Genomic DNA, 17,906 nt, shown 5'->3' on the forward strand with positions numbered 1-17,906 from the left:
TATATATCAAAATTATGGGAAGACCTTAACTCCTTGATATTTGAGAAGACAGAAATTGAACTAACTTTAAATATTGATTTGGTTTCATTTGGTATTCTAACAAAAACAGATAAAAATGATAAAAGAAAATTAATTCTTCTATTAACAAAATTCTACATTCATAGGAGCAAATTATAAATGGAAGAAACCAATATCATAGCCCTTAAATAAAAACAACTTGAAAACATATTAATAGAAACAAATATATTTTATAGAACAAAAAATACTAAGTAGGACAGAGAACTGCTGGAACCCCTGGATTCCTTTGCTGTTATAAAAACAAACTAACAAAAAACATATTGACTTCACATATATATACTGTCTATCGTATCCAACCAGCCTTTTCTTTGCAATCATACAGTTGTTTAAATTTACTTATGTTAACGAGGCCTAAATAAAGTACCGGTACTAGATGTTTTTCAACTTACAAATGTACAAATATCAATAAATATGATACATTTTTTTTAAATATAGAAAGTATACGATAACACGGTAATTTAAAAATGTATATAAATAGATATGTAAAGTGTAAATAAATACATGTTCTCATCGGTACACGTTAAGTTTAAACGATCATCGTCTCACCTGATTATACCTGTATACCATACGGATGATCTCCCTTTAGTCCATTCATACCTGTAGTCAAAAACAAACACAGACGAAGGTCTTGTTTATATATATATATATATGATCTAGAGTAGCAATTTATTGAAGGAATCAATAGACATGGACAACGTATCATTATTCGCTAATGCTATTGTTGTAATACTGATGGCCATGTACGTATACAACAATGAAAGAAGAATGGGGGAAATTATCTATAAACTTGACCAAACAGGTAAAGAGATGTTACAAAACATGCTGGTTTTTTTTAGACAAATGATTGTAAAAGAATATCTAAGCATAGCGATCGAATCGTGAAAGATCTGTAATCGGATTGTAGTGCTTTTAAGTGTTAATTTATTTCAAAATCTGTGTAAAAATACCTTTTCAAATTTTTCAAACGATGGAAAAAATAACAAAAAAAGAAATATGTCTGTCAAAAGGATTTAACTTCCTTAAAAATAATGTGCACTACTTACGAAAACGAAGTACTTTTTAAGAAAACACAATCGACACACAATTCCATGAGAATCATTAAGAAAACAAATCACGTTTTGTATCTATAACGGTCACATTTCAATATATTTAAAACTTAATCTTAATTGTGTGTCAGATATTCAAGTAAAAATAAACTATATTATTACTTGAAAAAAAAATTATTTTGAAGAAAAAAACATATCGTGAAAGAGAAGGAAACGCATTATTTTGGTCCTGAAAAATAAGGCGTGACTAGGTTTAAATACCAATTGATACACCTTGTTATTCGTTAAAGCTTGTGATTAATTACATATGTTTGATGCATTCATTTTGTGTGTGTGTGACATTTCTATACATACAGAAACCATATTAAGACCTATTTTCATTTGAGAGGCAACGCTAACTAGGCATCCTAAAAGGCCTACATTGTAGAAAAGAAAATACCTTAGTATTTATAATGCTAAATGCAGCCACAAATGAATGAATCGAGAAAAAAGGGACAGTCTAGTGGTCTGGTGGACTTTGCCTACATATATTCAGCCTTTAATTATTTTTATTACATCAATATATATTTAAGCTATAGATCGACGTCCGGTCGCCTTATTGACATCGGCTGCTCACAACGACGTCCAATGTGACGTGCTGTATTACCAAAAAGACGCCCAATCGAATAAGGGTTTCTCTAATCGATGTCCAATATCACTTTATAATTCATTCTTAGTTTGAATATTATTTATATTCTCTATAGTCATTATTTGGTTTGTTTCATTGTGTGAAAACTAATTTTATTATTTTGGTATTTTACTACATTTAGCTACGTAAGGAATGGAAATGACTCAGCCAATATATCTGAGAAGAAACGACACAGCATACCTTCCCAAATAATCAACTGAACAAATATTATAAGGTTAAACATCACGGTAAATGACAAAAAGACAACCACATATATCATACTACATGTACAATTTGGAATCTTGACTATTTCTCTTGAAACTGCAAACATAGTGATCCGAAACGCTTCACAGATTATATCGCTTTTTTTTTTTATCTTTTTTATGGTTTTTTGTATAAAACCACTTAATCATATCCCCTTTGTTTTCTATGTTAAATAAATTCTGCAATTTCAAGCATTAATGGCTTTTTTGTCTTAAGTTCAAATAAAGTGGCGGTCATTACATGTCAAAACTATAGCTTATCCTGACTTGTACTGAAAATTCAATATAAAGTCTTTTTTTAATTGCATATTAGACCATGCTGGTTGTCGGAAATTTGTCAGTACAAAAACAGGTAATTCCGATCTGAACAACAGGACAAATTTGCCCTACTCTTATAATTTGAACTTTTTTATTATTCAGAAGAGTCTTTCAAAAAGGGTTCTACAGTGCTCCCAAGTTCCCAAGCTTTCATTTGATACCAAAAAATACCAAAATATTTCACCTATTGATAAAGAAACAGCTATGCGTAGGGACTAATTTTTTTTTAATATGTCCCACTTTCGTTGTATGTTCTTTCCGACCAGGCCCAAAAAAGGTTCTATACTTTTTCTTTTATCATACGCTTATTCCTTCTTACCTTTATTCCTGTTAAACACAGCCATCAATAGGAACTACGTCTTGTTCCGTTGTTGAGCCATCCATTCCGTTAAAATGACGTCGATTATAGAAGCTAAGAATTGGACGCTGATTTGAGAACAAATTTAAAACAAAATTGGTACTTTTACATTGAACATTTGCGCTTGTTTTACTGACACTTGTGGGTTTTTTTATAGACTATTGCGTTTCAATTTTTAGGACATGTGCTCTTTTGCAATACTTACTTTTTCTGACTTCCCTTCTCCTTCATCCGGTTTTTGGACCTTGCATAGTTTAGTTCATAACTTTCTCTCTGCGTAAAAAATTAAAAGTAATTTTCATATTACTTTTATGTCATATCACATTCGTGTTTAAAAGTCATTTCATAGTACAATGATATAATTATATGCACCTACAAGTAAACATTCTAAAGACATACTAGACTCATACATTCATCACAGGTCAGCTCTTTTAATCTGTTTGACATGTATTTTGCCTACATTTGGAATAAAAAAAAATCATTTAATTTAAACCACAAAATTTAATCACAGCTCAGTCAAACCTGAGTATCTACAAAAAAGGAAAAGGCATATCTTGCCCTAGAAATATGATAGTCAAGTACAATTTATACTTCAGAAATTAAAATCTTAACTGAAACTTACCTTAATCTAATTCAACTTAAATGGTAGATTTCCTTAAACTTTCCAGTCAAAAGAATAAAATTAAGAGGAAAAGTTACCATTTTTAATCCATGTAGGACAAAATTAAAATTTTCCGCCTATAAAAATTATGACGACATAAGCATTCTTAATTTGTCGTACATATGAATATGATTTATTTACGTAATGATTAAAACCCATTAAAATTATAGGGTAACGACTATAGGTAAAAAGCGCTAATGTCCGGTCAATTTAATACAGGTGTTTCAAAGTTTTAGCGCAAATGTACACAGTGTTTAGAACAGCAAATGTACTATCGTGTTAGATGTTTAAAGAAAAAGCGCAAACGTTTTGTGCCCGATTAGAGTTACATAATATTAATTAAACAATGATTTTCTTTGATCTCCAATTTGTATTTTGGGTGATCGCCAATCGGTTTATCATTTCAGCTCAGCTCCAGCAGATATTGCATCTTGTTGATACCAAATTTGTTGAAATTGATAAGAAAACTGAGATGAAACTGCAAGAAGCTGGAAACAGACACAATTTAAAAACTGATCATCTACAAAAACAGATTAATGACATCACAAAACTAAGTAAATATTATTCATTATAACAAATCTATATATATATTATTATACTTCTTCTATCAAAATTCCTCGTTCTGCCCAAATATGCTCGGCCGTCTGTTTTGATGATTTTGTTTAATACCTCTGATGAGGGAATAATGAGCATTACAAAAACCAATATTCGAATTATTTAGTAATAACAGTTAAACATTCGGAAACATGAAACTATCTTTAATCTGGAACCATCATTTCGTATGTGAAGTGTTTCTAAAATCTTTCAAAATAATTGGAAAAAAATTAAAATAAACGACAGCTGCTAAAATGAATGAAAGGAGCACACTTAATTGTCCAAATTATCAAATAAGCACGATATGAGCTACTGGCGCAGTCAAAAGCCAATACAATAATATCGTAATCATATCTTTATGCAGCAGCAGCTGCTGCAAAAAAAAAAAAAACACACACATTCGAGCAGCTACAACAGCGGTAGCAATACCAACCCTTAAGCTCTGATTCCTTTCACGGATTTGGCTATACTTTTTGGACCTTTTGGATTATAACTCTTCATCTTTTATATAAGCTTTGGATTTCAAATATTTTGGTCACGAGCATCACTGAAGAGACATGTATTGTCGAAATGCGCATCTGGTGCAAGAAAATTGTTACCATTAATTTTATTTAGCAATATGCCGCAGCTGCAACGCAACATACCCCACTCTCAGGCAACGTGCAGCAGCTGCAGCAAGTAAAACCTCAAAAGAATGAAATAATAATGACAGGAGCTGCGGGAACAGACAAAATTAATTTCAAAACAAACTTATGAGAACAAACAGCGCAGTTATTATGAGACCTGCCGGAATAAGAGAAAATTGATTTCCATTAATAAGAAAATGGGAAAACACAGTGTACTCCTTTTGGAAATATCTAGAATGCATTCCATATGGAATATAAACGTATCCGTGCTGTAACCGAAAATGCGAACGCGGAAAAATCCAATTCCTTATTAAAAGGTTTATGGTCCGTTGAAATTCCCGTTATATGCTTTCTTATAGGTTTACTTTCCAATGATATAATTTGTCAATCAATTGTTTAGTTTCATTTTATTTTTCGTCTTTTAAACAGACGTTGTTCCATTGAAAACCTGAGGTAACAGGTTAAACCTTCTACAAAAGTATTGGATGCGTCGCTGTTTCAAAATTACGTCAAAATATATTGCAATACTTGTTGATAGGTTATTGTATAATCAAATCGAGTCAAGTTGTTGTTCATTCGTTTAATGTGTTTTATCATTCGATTTTGCCATTTGATAAGGGACTTTCCGTTTTGAAATTTTCTCGGGTTTCAGTATTTTTGTGATTTTACTTTTTGATATCTTCTTTTATACACAAGCTCATAATACAAAAATAAGGAGATGTGATATGATGGCCAACAAAACAATTATCCACCTAAGTTCAAATGAAGTGGATGTGAGCAATTACAGTCAATCGTGCGACAACAAAGAGAAAACACATTCCTGATATCGGCTTCACAATGCCCGGCACGAAAAATCTGATACATTACAATTGAGAAAACTACTGGTTTAATTTATGACAAAAAATACAAAAACAAATATGACAGACGTGTACAAACAACAACCACTGAACAACATGCTCCTGACTTGAGAAAGGCACACAAAATTTGTGGCGGGTTAAACATGATTATGAGCGTTCAAAGTCCCTTTTACCTGGAACAGTGGTGTTACAATATAACGCGAGAACAAAGTATAAAACTCAGTTGAAAAGGGATAAACTGATCAAGTCGACACAAAGCAACAAAATAAAAATCTACATTTAAAGTTTTTTAGCTCTGCTACAGCAGAAAATGAGATGAAACTATGACATGTATGACATGTATGAGACACTGAAAACAGAAACAATTTAATGATCTCCGTTAATCTACAAAAAAGTTAAAGGATATCACAGTGTTCTGTATATACATGTATATATAAACACGTGATTAACGCTGTCAAATTACGTTGGAAAATTTTCATATCTGACAGAAATACTTAGTGACAATTTTTGCACTTAATGGCTAAAAGTGCCTAAAACCCGTCTTTGTAATTAAATCAGTGTGAAATTACTTATCATACATATACCGGAAATGACATATAATAAGTTTGATTTATTTCTATTATTCATGGGTATATAGAAATCCCACTTTCTGGGAACTAAGGATGGAGTAATCTAATATTTGACACCAGACTGAACTTTTTGAGTAAACTATAAGTCTTAAATAGTTCCTTCTGTCATGAAAAAGGTATTATACACTTCGTATGAAATTGAGAACTGAAACAGGGTATGTGTCAAAAATACAACGAACGAACAAAGCTTAACTCAAAACCACCAATGGGTCTTCAACACGATAACAAAATCCCTCACCTGGAGATGGGCTTCAGCTGACCCCTAAATATGTTAGAATAATTATAAGATAAGCTTCTGATTTTTCTACAAGTTTGGTGTAAATAAACAGCTACTATATAAACAACCTCACAAACACTTAAGCTTAACAATCAACTAAAATCCAAATATAACAGTAGGCAGCCAACGACAACCACCACATGGGCTCTTGAATTGGAATAGACAAACACAGAGTTGTCGTTGTTTTTATTTGTTTTTACTTGATTGTCTTGTCTAATGAACCATGTTGTATTATTTCGTTTTAATTGTTTCAATTTTTGCAATAAAACAGTGAATAACTACGAATCTATGTCAGAATTAGCTGATAAATGAGACGAGTGATCATAATAAAACAATTTCGAAAAACATAACAAAAAAAAAGTTATTTTTGTGGATAGTTTTTTCATTTGCAAGCATACCAGACACAACTCCTTAAATTTGTATTTTCATATATGTCTTAATGATTAGTTTTCATCTAAAAATTTAAAAATATTCTGCGTGATCGCCACATCCAAAAGTTTAATAAATAGATATAAATCTAATTTATAGTTGATAAGATAGATATTTTACTGGTGAAAGAAGAAAACGCTTTGTGCTGTATCTAATTTTCCTTTGTTTGAAATGATTTTTTTTAATTTAAGCTCAGCTACAGCAGCAGAAATTGGATTCAGTTAATAAAAAGATGGCAGACATTGAAAAGAAAATTGAGATAAAACTGCAAGATACTGAAAACAGAAACAATTTAACGATTTTCAATCTACAAAAACAAATAAATGAGAACAACGAACTATGTAAATATAAATTAATAATTATGACAAATGTAGAAATATACCTCTTCTGATTATATAACTAGAAACAAACAAAAATCAGTTTAGATTGTATGGTATAACATGTTTAACAACCATTTTAAGTACAAAAGTAAATATTGCAAATACACAGTCTGGAGCGCACGTATCTTGCAAAAGTTCAATGAGTAAGTCAGGAGCTACTATAACAGCAAAATACCAAATTGTGTTGTACTTATATTTGATGTTTTTCCCTCAGTTTTAGTTTGTAACCCGGATTTATTTTTTTCTCAACTGATTTATGAATTTCGAACAGCGACATGCATTATATTGCTGTTGTCTTTATTAATCTTAATTCAATGTTATATAGCAAAAGCAAGCTGCAGTAATAGAACGCTCAATCAGCTGCAGAAGCAGCCGCAATAACATAAAAATAGTAATACAGGAGATGCGGACGAAGTCAAGATTAATTTCAAACATGCTCATAAAAGCTCACATATACAGGTATATACATTAGAAATATCCGTTGTTTGACCTGTTAGTCAAAATCGTTTTGTTAAAATATACTTTTTTCACTTTTGGAAAATGTTTTTGTTCTGAATTTCGACCCCGTCTTCCATGCATACGTATGAAAATTGTTGTTTTTATCCAGCACAATCTAAGGTTTGAACGTTGTTTCCAAGTTAAGACTTGTTTATATTTTTCGTTTGGGATTGTATTATATATCTTCAAAATTGAAGAGTCTTTGCTAAATTGAAGTAAATTATATGGCCTACCAATTACCGTTTCGATCCCTTACTTACATCACTTAAAAGACATTATTTGACGAAATTCATATATGGTGCACCTTATGATTGTCGTATACCATCTTTTCTGTATTATTTTTTTTTTCGTTTCATCTGGTGATTTTTTTATTGGCAATCGCAAATGGAAATCATCAGGGTTTTGCAGATATTACAGTGTTTGGCTGGTGTTTTTACGAAATTTGTATGTATACAGTCCGCCAAAAGTTAAGCACCACCGAAATATAACTGGCAATATTTTTTAACTGTTTTAAAAAAAATATTAATATTTGGTGTTATAAATTACCTTAAACATACACTAAGAAAATTCATTACGACCAAAAAGATTGAACTCCGATAATGCAGTCAAGCAACCTTTTATTAAAGGTCAACTGTGCGTTTACAAATACACTGTTTCCCTAGGTGGTCGTATTAGTGTTCGTACATTGGTACGTCGACTGCATAGAGGCAACCTAAGAGCCAGTCGTGGTGTATAGAGACCTGTAATTACAGGAAGACACTCTACCGTCAGGTTTCAATGGGAAAATGACGTTCTATGCTTGAAAATAGGAAGCTGACAAAACACTAATTGGTCAGATGGGAATCAGTATCTTTTACTGTCAATAGACCCCATAATACGAATTTCGTGGGGAAACAAAACGGCCGATGACCAAAACAATGTTTGCACAAGGACTGCATTCAGTGCTGGTGTTGTTCCAGTACGGGGTTGCCTCTTATACCGTTATAAACTGGGTATGCATATTCTGATGGGTAACATAAACGGACATACATACAGAGATGTGATGCCTTTAAACATTGTAGTCCCTTGTTTTAATAATCCCCCACTTTCGTCAACATTGTCAAGACCCTTTTACATGGACGACAACGCTAGACCACGAAATTTTACCATTCAAACGACGGCTAAGCGGTTGAAAATGTATGGAGTGATTCGCAATATCAAGCATTGAAGCAATAATTGTAAATCAATTTCTCACTTATTCTATCGCTGATACTCAGACCATGAAAATAATTAGGACGCAGTGTAAAGAAGGAAAAAAAGAACCAGGCGGAAAAGTTCGAGAAAAGCAAAGCACGACCAACACCTTATAGCAGAAATCAACAAAAAGTAAGTAATTCAGTTAAAACTTGGAGCTACTTTATCTGTGAAAAAGAATCATTGGAAAGACTAATGTTCAGATTTGACTTTTAAGATAAGTAGGTTTTATACTTTAAGTTTTTCTTATAAAACAAATGCAATACATGATTGGCATCAATCTAATAATTCCAGTAATAATCTTGTAACAGAAGTGAAAATGTCCAGACGGTGTTGTGTATTGACATGCATGTAATCGAACAGCACGAATGAGTCTCGCAAGCTTGAAATTATGATGGTTTTATTTGGTGATCAAGATGTGAGCTCGTGTCTTAAAACTTGTCGAGAGATCAAACAGAAGTTACATCTTCTTTGATTTTTGATGCAAATAAAAAATGTAATTGGTTCTCTTCTTTTACTTAGATTTTTAGATTATTTGGGCACGAAAATAGATTTGTTTCGTTAAGAATGAGAAAATTGACAGAGCAGTAAAGCCCTAAATCGAATTTCAAACGAAACTTGAGGGGTAATTTTTCCAGTGCTGAAGCATTGGTTATTATCATAGGTCAGCTAACTCCAATGTCAATCGTTTTAGGTGATATGCTTGTATTATGCATTCACAAAGGGTCCTTGAACAAACAAAAAACGGATTCATTGGTGAAATTGTTTTAATTATCAGAGTTTAATAAGTACCTTTTTGTTACAGGTTTAAACTAGGACAGAATGTTGGGGACGCTGAAGACAGCAGTATTATTGGAGAAATCAGTGTATTTAGATCATTGTAGAATGGTAGAACTGCGCGGGAAAGATGAATACAGTTGACTTTAAGATTGAAAATACAAAAAAGAAATACTTCAGTGGCTTTAATCGTTGGTAGTCATTTAAAAAGGGGGCATTAGCTGTCAAATTCATAATTATTGATTCAAACTCTTATATTTGATTTATAACATACTGAAACGTATCTCAAAAGTATTTTAAGTCTATAATAAACATTCTAACATGACGTCCTTCAAACGCTTTGAGTACACACCCGTGGTAAAACATGAATATATTGCATTGGCTGTTCCTATTGTACTCCCACGTCATATGTATTTTAATGATTGAGCTACCCGACGTCATAAAACGACGACGTCAGAATATAAGCATTTTACGGGAAAATACACGCTTGTGAAACCGAAATTCATCACAAGAACGTAAACAAACGATTCTAAAATGTGATATAAGCCAATTTTTTTAAACATATAAGACATTTGAGTAAATTATCATTAAATTCATCCAAAACTATCTAAATACATTTTTGTGAACAGTTTAAGCATGTCACTTATTCAGTTTGTTCCATTCATTTACGCGAATTGAATGGTGCGTTTATTTATGGAAACGGCAAATATCAGCCTCCACCTAGAGCGCTTTGATCCAAAAGAATTGCCGTATTTGTCCTATGAGAATCGAAATAATTCATGGGGGCTTGAATATATCTATATTTTACCAGGGGTTGTCCCTTTATGCCGATATTTTACCCCTCGCTATCGCTCAGGGTAAAATATTTGTCATAATATTCAAGCCCCCATGTATAATTTCTTAAATTAACTATACATGGGCTCAACATTATGTATCAGCAATTTGTGTGTATTTTAGGCTAGACGCTATCTAATTAACCATCGAGGTTACCTCCGAAGAGTGCCGACGGTCATATAACCCGATATAAGCATAAACAAAGTATTTGTGAAAGCAAATTTACAGATCAAAATATTGTTTGGTTTATGTTTAGACGAGTTGTACATTCATAATATACACAGCCATGTATCACCATCACTGCTGGTGAGCCGATGGATAAATCTGTTGTAGAGTTGTCACTGGCTCAGACGTTCTTATAAATATAATTAATTTCTGTGACTGTATCTTACATTAAATTGTAGGATCCTTTACTATAGATAATTTAGCTGATCTGTAACAATATCATCTTCATGCCTTATATATCATGTACTGTAGTACGACGCTAGTTTAAAACTGACGTGGAAATGTAACATCCAACCACCGAAAGCTTCATCTTCTGAAGCCCAGGTGGTCGTTTTGTCTAGCGGGACGGCAACAGTGCAGGCGATTTGGTGTTAAAATAGCTCAGTAGCATGGGTGCGAATCCCGGCGAGGGAAGAACAAAATATTTGCGAAAGCAAATTTACAGATATAATAGTGTTGGGTTAATGTTTAGACGAGTTGTATATACATAATGCACACAGCCATGTATCACCATCACTGCTGGTGATCCGATGGATAAATCTGATGTAAAGTTGTCATTAGCTCAGACGTACTTTTAAATTTAATTATTTCTTATGCAGCAAAAAATCTGCATTCTGATTGGTTAATTACCCCGGTGTAAATAACACCCCACCCTTGTTCACCACGAGATGAATATAATTTTGCCAAAAAATAAAAAAAAATAAAAAATTTGCCAAAATAAAAAAAAAAACAAAAAAAGGTAAAAAAACAAAAAAAACAAAAAAGGTAAAAAAAAAATAATAATAAATTTGAGGACAAATTTGGAAAAAAAAGAAGAAAAAAAAGTATTTCATATGTGACGTCATTTTTAAGCTGTTTCAATAATTTCATAAATTCAAATGTGACGTATTTTTTGTGCCTTTCCGCAACTTCGTATGTGACGTCATTTTTGTATTTATTGCATTGAGGCCTGGACTGAGTCGGGTGTGTCAATTCTGTGTTGGTCTTTTCATTATATATTCGGTTTTTGTTTTCTGTAATTATTTAATGCTTTAGTTTCATTATCTATATCTTTTTTATTCGTTTGATAAAATTGACTGTTTGCAATAGCATTAATTGTTCTAAATAATAAGGATGTTTTTATCCCATTAAAACAAAGCCGTATTTGACACAACCTTTTTCAACTTTTGATCTTCAGTGTTGTACAAATTTGTACTTTTTTTCACTTTCGATCTTATATATCTGGGCGTCACTGGTGAGTCTTGTGTGGACAAGGCGCGTTTTCGGCGTATTAAATTTTAAAACAGATACTTTTTGTTATCTACTAATCATGTGTTTCTTTGTTTAATACGTTCTCCTATTTATTTGTAGTCCTGTAATATTATATTGTCATTTCAATGTTATATTTTACATAGCCATTTAAGTGCCAGGTTTGACATGCCACAAAACCAGGTTCAACCCACCATTTTTTTCTTTTTTAAAAATGTCCTGTACCAAGTCAGGAATATGGCCATTGTTATATTATTGTTCGTTTCTGTGTGTGTTACATTTTAACGTTGCGTCATTTGTTCTCTCTTATTTTTACGTGTAAATTAACATTGTGATAAGACGTGTCAAGGTACTTGTCTATCCCAAGTTCATGTATTTGGTTTTGATGTTATATTTGTTATTCTCGTGAGATATTATCTGATGCTTTGTCCGTTTCTGTGTGATACAGTTTAGTGTTGTGTCGTTGTCAGGGTTTCCCCTGGGTCAATTATTTTTTTCGCCACCTCTTTCGCCAAAACAATATATTTTTCGCCACTTTATTATTTTTTTCGCCAAGTAGCACAAATATATCTTTCCTTAAAAATTGACCTTTCTTTCCAGCCCCCCCCCCCCCTAAATAAGAAGTGGTTTTAACAACAAAACGAAGCATCTTATCACTTGGAATTGATCCCTCGTGTAAGGTGTAGTCATTACATTGAAGGGCTACTATACTTGTCATGCCAAGCTGTTGAATAGATTTCTTCATAACGACAGTTTTCTAGACCATCGTAAATAAGTAAAACGTTATGTTTGAAACACGTGTGTCACTGAAAGACTTTGAAGTACCCACTCAAATTAATGATCTTGATGAAAGTTAAATGATCAAGTTTTAAATCAGAGATTTTTGAACATTTTTCATCATAACAATTTTTCTTTTCTGGCCTATCATTGAAAGAAGGAGAGGAAAATTTTGCTTTAAACACGTGCGTCGCAAAGTGGTTAATAAATCCCTTTTGTGACATGTGACAGAAGCCATTTAACTATATCATTTGTCTTATCATTCAATCAACACATTTATTAATTAGTCCTTTGATGTCGATAGCTAAGAATGCAATCAGCTGATTATTGATTTTCTGTCAAAATCTTAATGAGTTCAAGATGAATTCCGAGTATTGACTGATCGGTAAAGTCAGAGAAACCCGAAAAAAGTAAATAAACAAGATGGCTGAAAATAAATCGTTATATAAATTTCTTTCGCCAAATTCTTTCGCCAATGACGAATTTTAATCGCCACAATTATTATTTTTTGGCAAATTGAGAAAATGGCGACCGCCAGCGGAAACCCTGGTCGTTGTTCTCCTCTTATATTTATGTGTTTCCCTCGGTTTTGGTTTGTTACCCTGATTTTGTTTTTGTCCATGGATTTATGAGTTTCAACAGCGGTATACTACTGTTGCCTTTATTTTGGCAATGCGCAGCAACATCGACGTTGGTAAAAATGTTAAACTGGAAATTTTTTATTAGCATTTTCCAATTTTACATCCCTGTTTAAAAATAAGTAAAAGAATTGTTCATAAGAAAATAATTCGTTATTGGTGTAAGCAGGGGTGTACAGAATTTTACACCGTTGTTGAAAATTCATAGAACCATTCGGCTGCGTCTCAGGGTGTATGAATTTTCAACAATGGTGTAAAATTCTGTACATTCCTGATTACACCCAGATAACTAATATCATTTTCTGTTACTGTTTCTTACGTTAACTTGTAAGATCCTTTACTATAATTAATTTAGATGATCTAAAAATAACATCTCCCTGTCTGATATGATAAGTACTGTAGTAAGACGCTAGATTAAAACTGACGTAGAGAGGTAACACCCGGCCCCCGGAAGCTTTATTTTTATGAAGCACAGGTGTTCGTGTGATCTAGCGGGACGGCTACAGTGAAGGCGGTTTGGTGTCACGATATCTCAGTAGCATGGGTTCGAATCCCGGCGAGGGAAGAACAAAATATTTGCGAAAACAAATTTACAGATCTAACATTGTTGGGTTGATGTTTAGACAAGAGATATAAATAGATTTGTCTAGGTCTGTTTGTTTATACCATTGTTTGTTTCATACCATAGTTTAAACAGAATTAGCTGTTGTGGATCGAATCAGTCAATCAAATGGTTTACCTTTGTTCTACATAAATCTTGACATTCTTTTTGTTTTAAAAATGGAACACAGTATAATGAATAAAACAAAACTCTAGCTATAGGTTTAGTTGCTCAAAGTAACTGCAAACTGTCTTTTATATCATATAACGGAGCCCGTCCTTTTGAATCCTTTGAAGTTTTCGACGTGCATATATTACCCATATAAATTTCATACCCCAAAGCAAGAACCCGTATTACAACTATCCTTACTAACCATTTTTGAATTTTTGAATGATGTAACTATAACACAGGGAAACCGTAGTCTCAACGAAAATGAATTTATAAATTCTTCTTCGTCAAGCTTGTCCGAATTTAAAACATTTCTTGTGAAGAATCCTTGGTATAATAGATAAAACAAAACTCTAGGTAAAGGTTTAATTGCTTGCAGTAACTTCGAAATACCAAAGGAATAAATAAAATATGAAGTTTAAAACAGCTAAAGGTTAACATACGGCTTTCAAAACTTCGATTGCCATCTGACAGAAACTATGAAATGTTTAATCAATTTTTCTTTCAGGGAATATTATATGTGAAGAAGGCTGGATATTGAACAGAAAACATTGTTACTATTTTTCTCAAAACAAACTTTCATGGCATGCTGCAAAGGTAATATATCAAAATAAAAGATAACACGATTTTGATTTACTTAATTCTGAATAATACAAACCAAAGAAAAAATAATAAAAAAAAGTGTTTTTGTTAGTGTATTTCTTAAAAGATTTTATTATTTTTATTTTGAATTTCAGCTTCTCAAATGAATGCTTACATACTAACTAGGAAAAAAGTTAAGAGCCCAAACTCAATTATGGACGAAAATCTCAAAATATGACACTCGAATCTTGTTTAACTTTGTTTGAAAGGCTAGGGATAACTTTTTAGCGTTTAATCCTTGTTGTTGTTTTTTCAGTTCCATGGTATTTCGTGATGCTTGTTTTCAGTTCTGGGGTTTTCTGGTTTATCCTTTACCATGCTTAACGGGGTAATCCAAGGACAACACAAGCAGCTTTGTCTGATTTGAGCACTAACCTTTCATAATATCAAAGACTGGTCCGCGTTAGAATGGTGCTAATAAATTAAAAAAAATTAAACTTGCTTCACACTGCTAGTTTGTTTGATAGCACGTTCAAAATTCTATTAATGATTTCGCTCAACAATAGAACAAGATAAAGACACACAACATTTATATGTTTGAGTTTATAAATGTGTAACAAATACTTGCCACTGGATAATATTATAACAAGCTATCAATCAACCATGTGCTCGAAATCTTTCGTGTGTGTGAAAAACAGAAGTGCAATATTGTATTTTTCTGTTTTTGCTGATGAAGAAGGTGTCGGTTTAACAACAATAAAAATGGTGATGATAGTTAGTTTTTTTCTTTTGTAACGTTTCATACTGAATTTCTTTTTCTGATAACCTGACATACACTATATTTCTTATTTCATACAACCTAAGGATGATTGCAGACGGAAAGGTGGTCATTTGGTCAAAGTGGAGGGAAAGGCAGAAAATGATTGGTTGCTAACAGCTTGGAAAGGTATGCAAAAAAACATACGTGATTTTGACCGTTTCCGTATGATATCGGATATGTTCCTTACGTCGTAACTACAATCCCCTTCTATGTTGTGTCATGTGTACTATTGTTTTTCTGTTTGTCTTTTTCATTTTTAGCCATGGCGTTGTCAATTTGTTTTACATTTACGAGTTTGACTGTCCCTTTGGTATCTTTCGTCCCTCTTTGATTCATTTAGTTACAAAATATGAAGAAGCGGTATTAGTACCAATGATACAACTCTCCATCCAAGTCACAATGTTTAAAAGTACGCTCGTTAAAACAGAGTCATATTTCCTGAAATGTAAAACAATTCAAATATAAAAACCAGCAGTCAAATATAAAAAAAATATGAAACACATCAACAAACGACAACCACTGAACAACTGTTTTATGTTGTTTATACCAGCGTTCTGCATTTTGGGCAATTGATTTCATTTGCACTTATACAATCTGTCTTATTTCTTTTAATATCAAGTTAAACATAAATCAAGATATTTTTATAGTTTATATTTTAATGACGGAAAAATAATGATATAATAAAGTAATAGTATTTTATGTATATTCTAGAACTAGACTTATATTATCCATGGATAGGTGCAAATGACATCCAAAAAAAGGGATCTTGGAATTGGGAGTCAGATCAATCGTCCCTCAGCTACAGTTTCTGGGGTCCGAACGAACCGAATGATGAACAGGGCATCGAAGATTGTGTCCATTTTTGGTATTTAAATACAGGTGGATGGAATGACATAGAGTGCACAGAACCATTTTCCTACATTTGTGAAAAACCTTAATCAAATAAATGTTATTGTTCATGTATATAATTATTTTGAATATAGTGGTATAACAAAGAAAAAATTAACTGTTAAGTTATGTAATACTAGTTTAGTGTGTCAAACAAATGTTGTTGCTTTTTGTTTTTGTTTTTTATTCTCATCTGTTTCTACGCGTGCATAATTTTATTTTCAGTTTTGTAGACTATTGATTCCATGCCATTTGTTATGCAAAATGATCATTTATAAAATCATCATGTCTAACCCCTCACCTCCAAAATTCAAATGATAGTCCCTTAAAGAAATGTCGATTAGGAAAAGAGAAGCGAGTCGTCGAAGGGTAGTCGGATTTTTCCTCCAGGAAACACATGATAATCTGGTCGGGGAAATACTTTGAGTACTAGTATCTAGATTTTGATACCAAATAGTATAATTTAGGAACATTTAAATGCCGAAAGTTAAGAAAAATTAAAGGAGGTGAGTGGTATCCGTTATTGAGAAAGTATTCAATCGCCACCAATAAGATAAATAAATTTAGAAACAAAAGCTCATTGTTTTCATGCCTCATTTATGGTCATTATGTTTTCTGGTCTTTGCCTCCGTTCGTCCGTCTTTTCATCTGTTAGTCCGTCTGTCCCAATTTCAGGTTTAAAAAAATTTCAGGGTAGGTGTTGATGAAGTTTAAGTCTAATTAACTTGAAACTTATTACACATATTCCCTAAGATATGATCTAACTTATTGTTATGCCAACTAAAAGAGGGACGAAAGATACCAAAGGGACAGTCAAACTCATAAATCTAAAACAAACTGACAACGCCATGGCTAAAAATGAAAAAGACAAACAGAAAAACAATAGTACACATGACACAACATAGAAAACTAAAGAATAAACAACACGAACCCCACCAAAAACTAGGGGTGATCTCAGGTGCTCCGGAAGGGTAAGCAGATCCTGCTCCACATGCGGCACCCGTCGTGTTGCTTATGTGATTACAAATCCGGTAAATAGTCTAATTCGGTAGGTCAAATTTATGAAAGGGAAGGGGATTGTAGTTACGACGTAAGGAACATATCCGATATCATTTGTGAAATGGTTATTCCATAACGGTCAACCAACTCGTGATGGCGTCCGTAAAATTTACGAAGGGATGATTTCAGCTTCACCATTTGGAAATCTTGATTTAATAGCTTCCTTGTGAGCAGTAACCCTCTATCAAGAAAATCATGATAGGAAATGCAAGCACGGGAATATCGTATCAATTGAGAGATATATACCCCGTATGCAGGTGCTGCTGGAATGTTGCTACTTAGAAATGAAAAGTTCACAATTGGAAAGCTGAAATCATCTCTTTTGTCGTAAAGTTGTGTCTTCAACCGACCCTCATTGTCAATTTCTAGATGCAA

At 32.7% G+C, this 17,906-nt stretch overlaps 1 protein-coding gene across 1 annotated transcript; it reads left to right on the plus strand.

The window, feature by feature from the left end:
• The first annotated feature begins 680 nt into the window (after positions 1–680).
• On the plus strand, positions 681–16,643 carry LOC139485423 (C-type lectin domain family 10 member A-like). The gene is made up of 6 exons (XM_071269898.1): positions 681–877; positions 3,799–3,945; positions 6,995–7,144; positions 14,691–14,779; positions 15,629–15,710; positions 16,296–16,643. Exons 1-6 carry the CDS (start codon positions 766–768, stop codon positions 16,520–16,522), a joined length of 807 nt encoding a protein of 268 aa, XP_071125999.1. The 5' UTR covers positions 681–765; the 3' UTR covers positions 16,523–16,643.
• The last annotated feature ends 1,263 nt before the right edge of the window (positions 16,644–17,906 follow it).

The sequence above is a fragment of the Mytilus edulis genome, chromosome 8 (genome assembly GCF_963676685.1).
Source record: "Mytilus edulis chromosome 8, xbMytEdul2.2, whole genome shotgun sequence".
NCBI lineage: Eukaryota > Metazoa > Mollusca > Bivalvia > Mytilida > Mytilidae > Mytilus > Mytilus edulis.

What these genes read in the sequence shown, in the direction of transcription:
- LOC139485423 (XM_071269898.1), top strand. Translation starts at nt 766, where the DNA reads ATGGACAACGTATCATTATTCGCTAATGCTATTGTTGTAATACTGATG. An exon ending in TAATGACATCACAAAACTAA is followed by an intron (nt 3,946 to 6,994) that starts GTAAATATTATT and finishes TTTTAATTTAAG; the next exon opens with CTCAGCTACAGCAGCAGAAA. An exon ending in TTTCATGGCATGCTGCAAAG is followed by an intron (nt 14,780 to 15,628) that starts GTAATATATCAA and finishes ATACAACCTAAG; the next exon opens with GATGATTGCAGACGGAAAGG.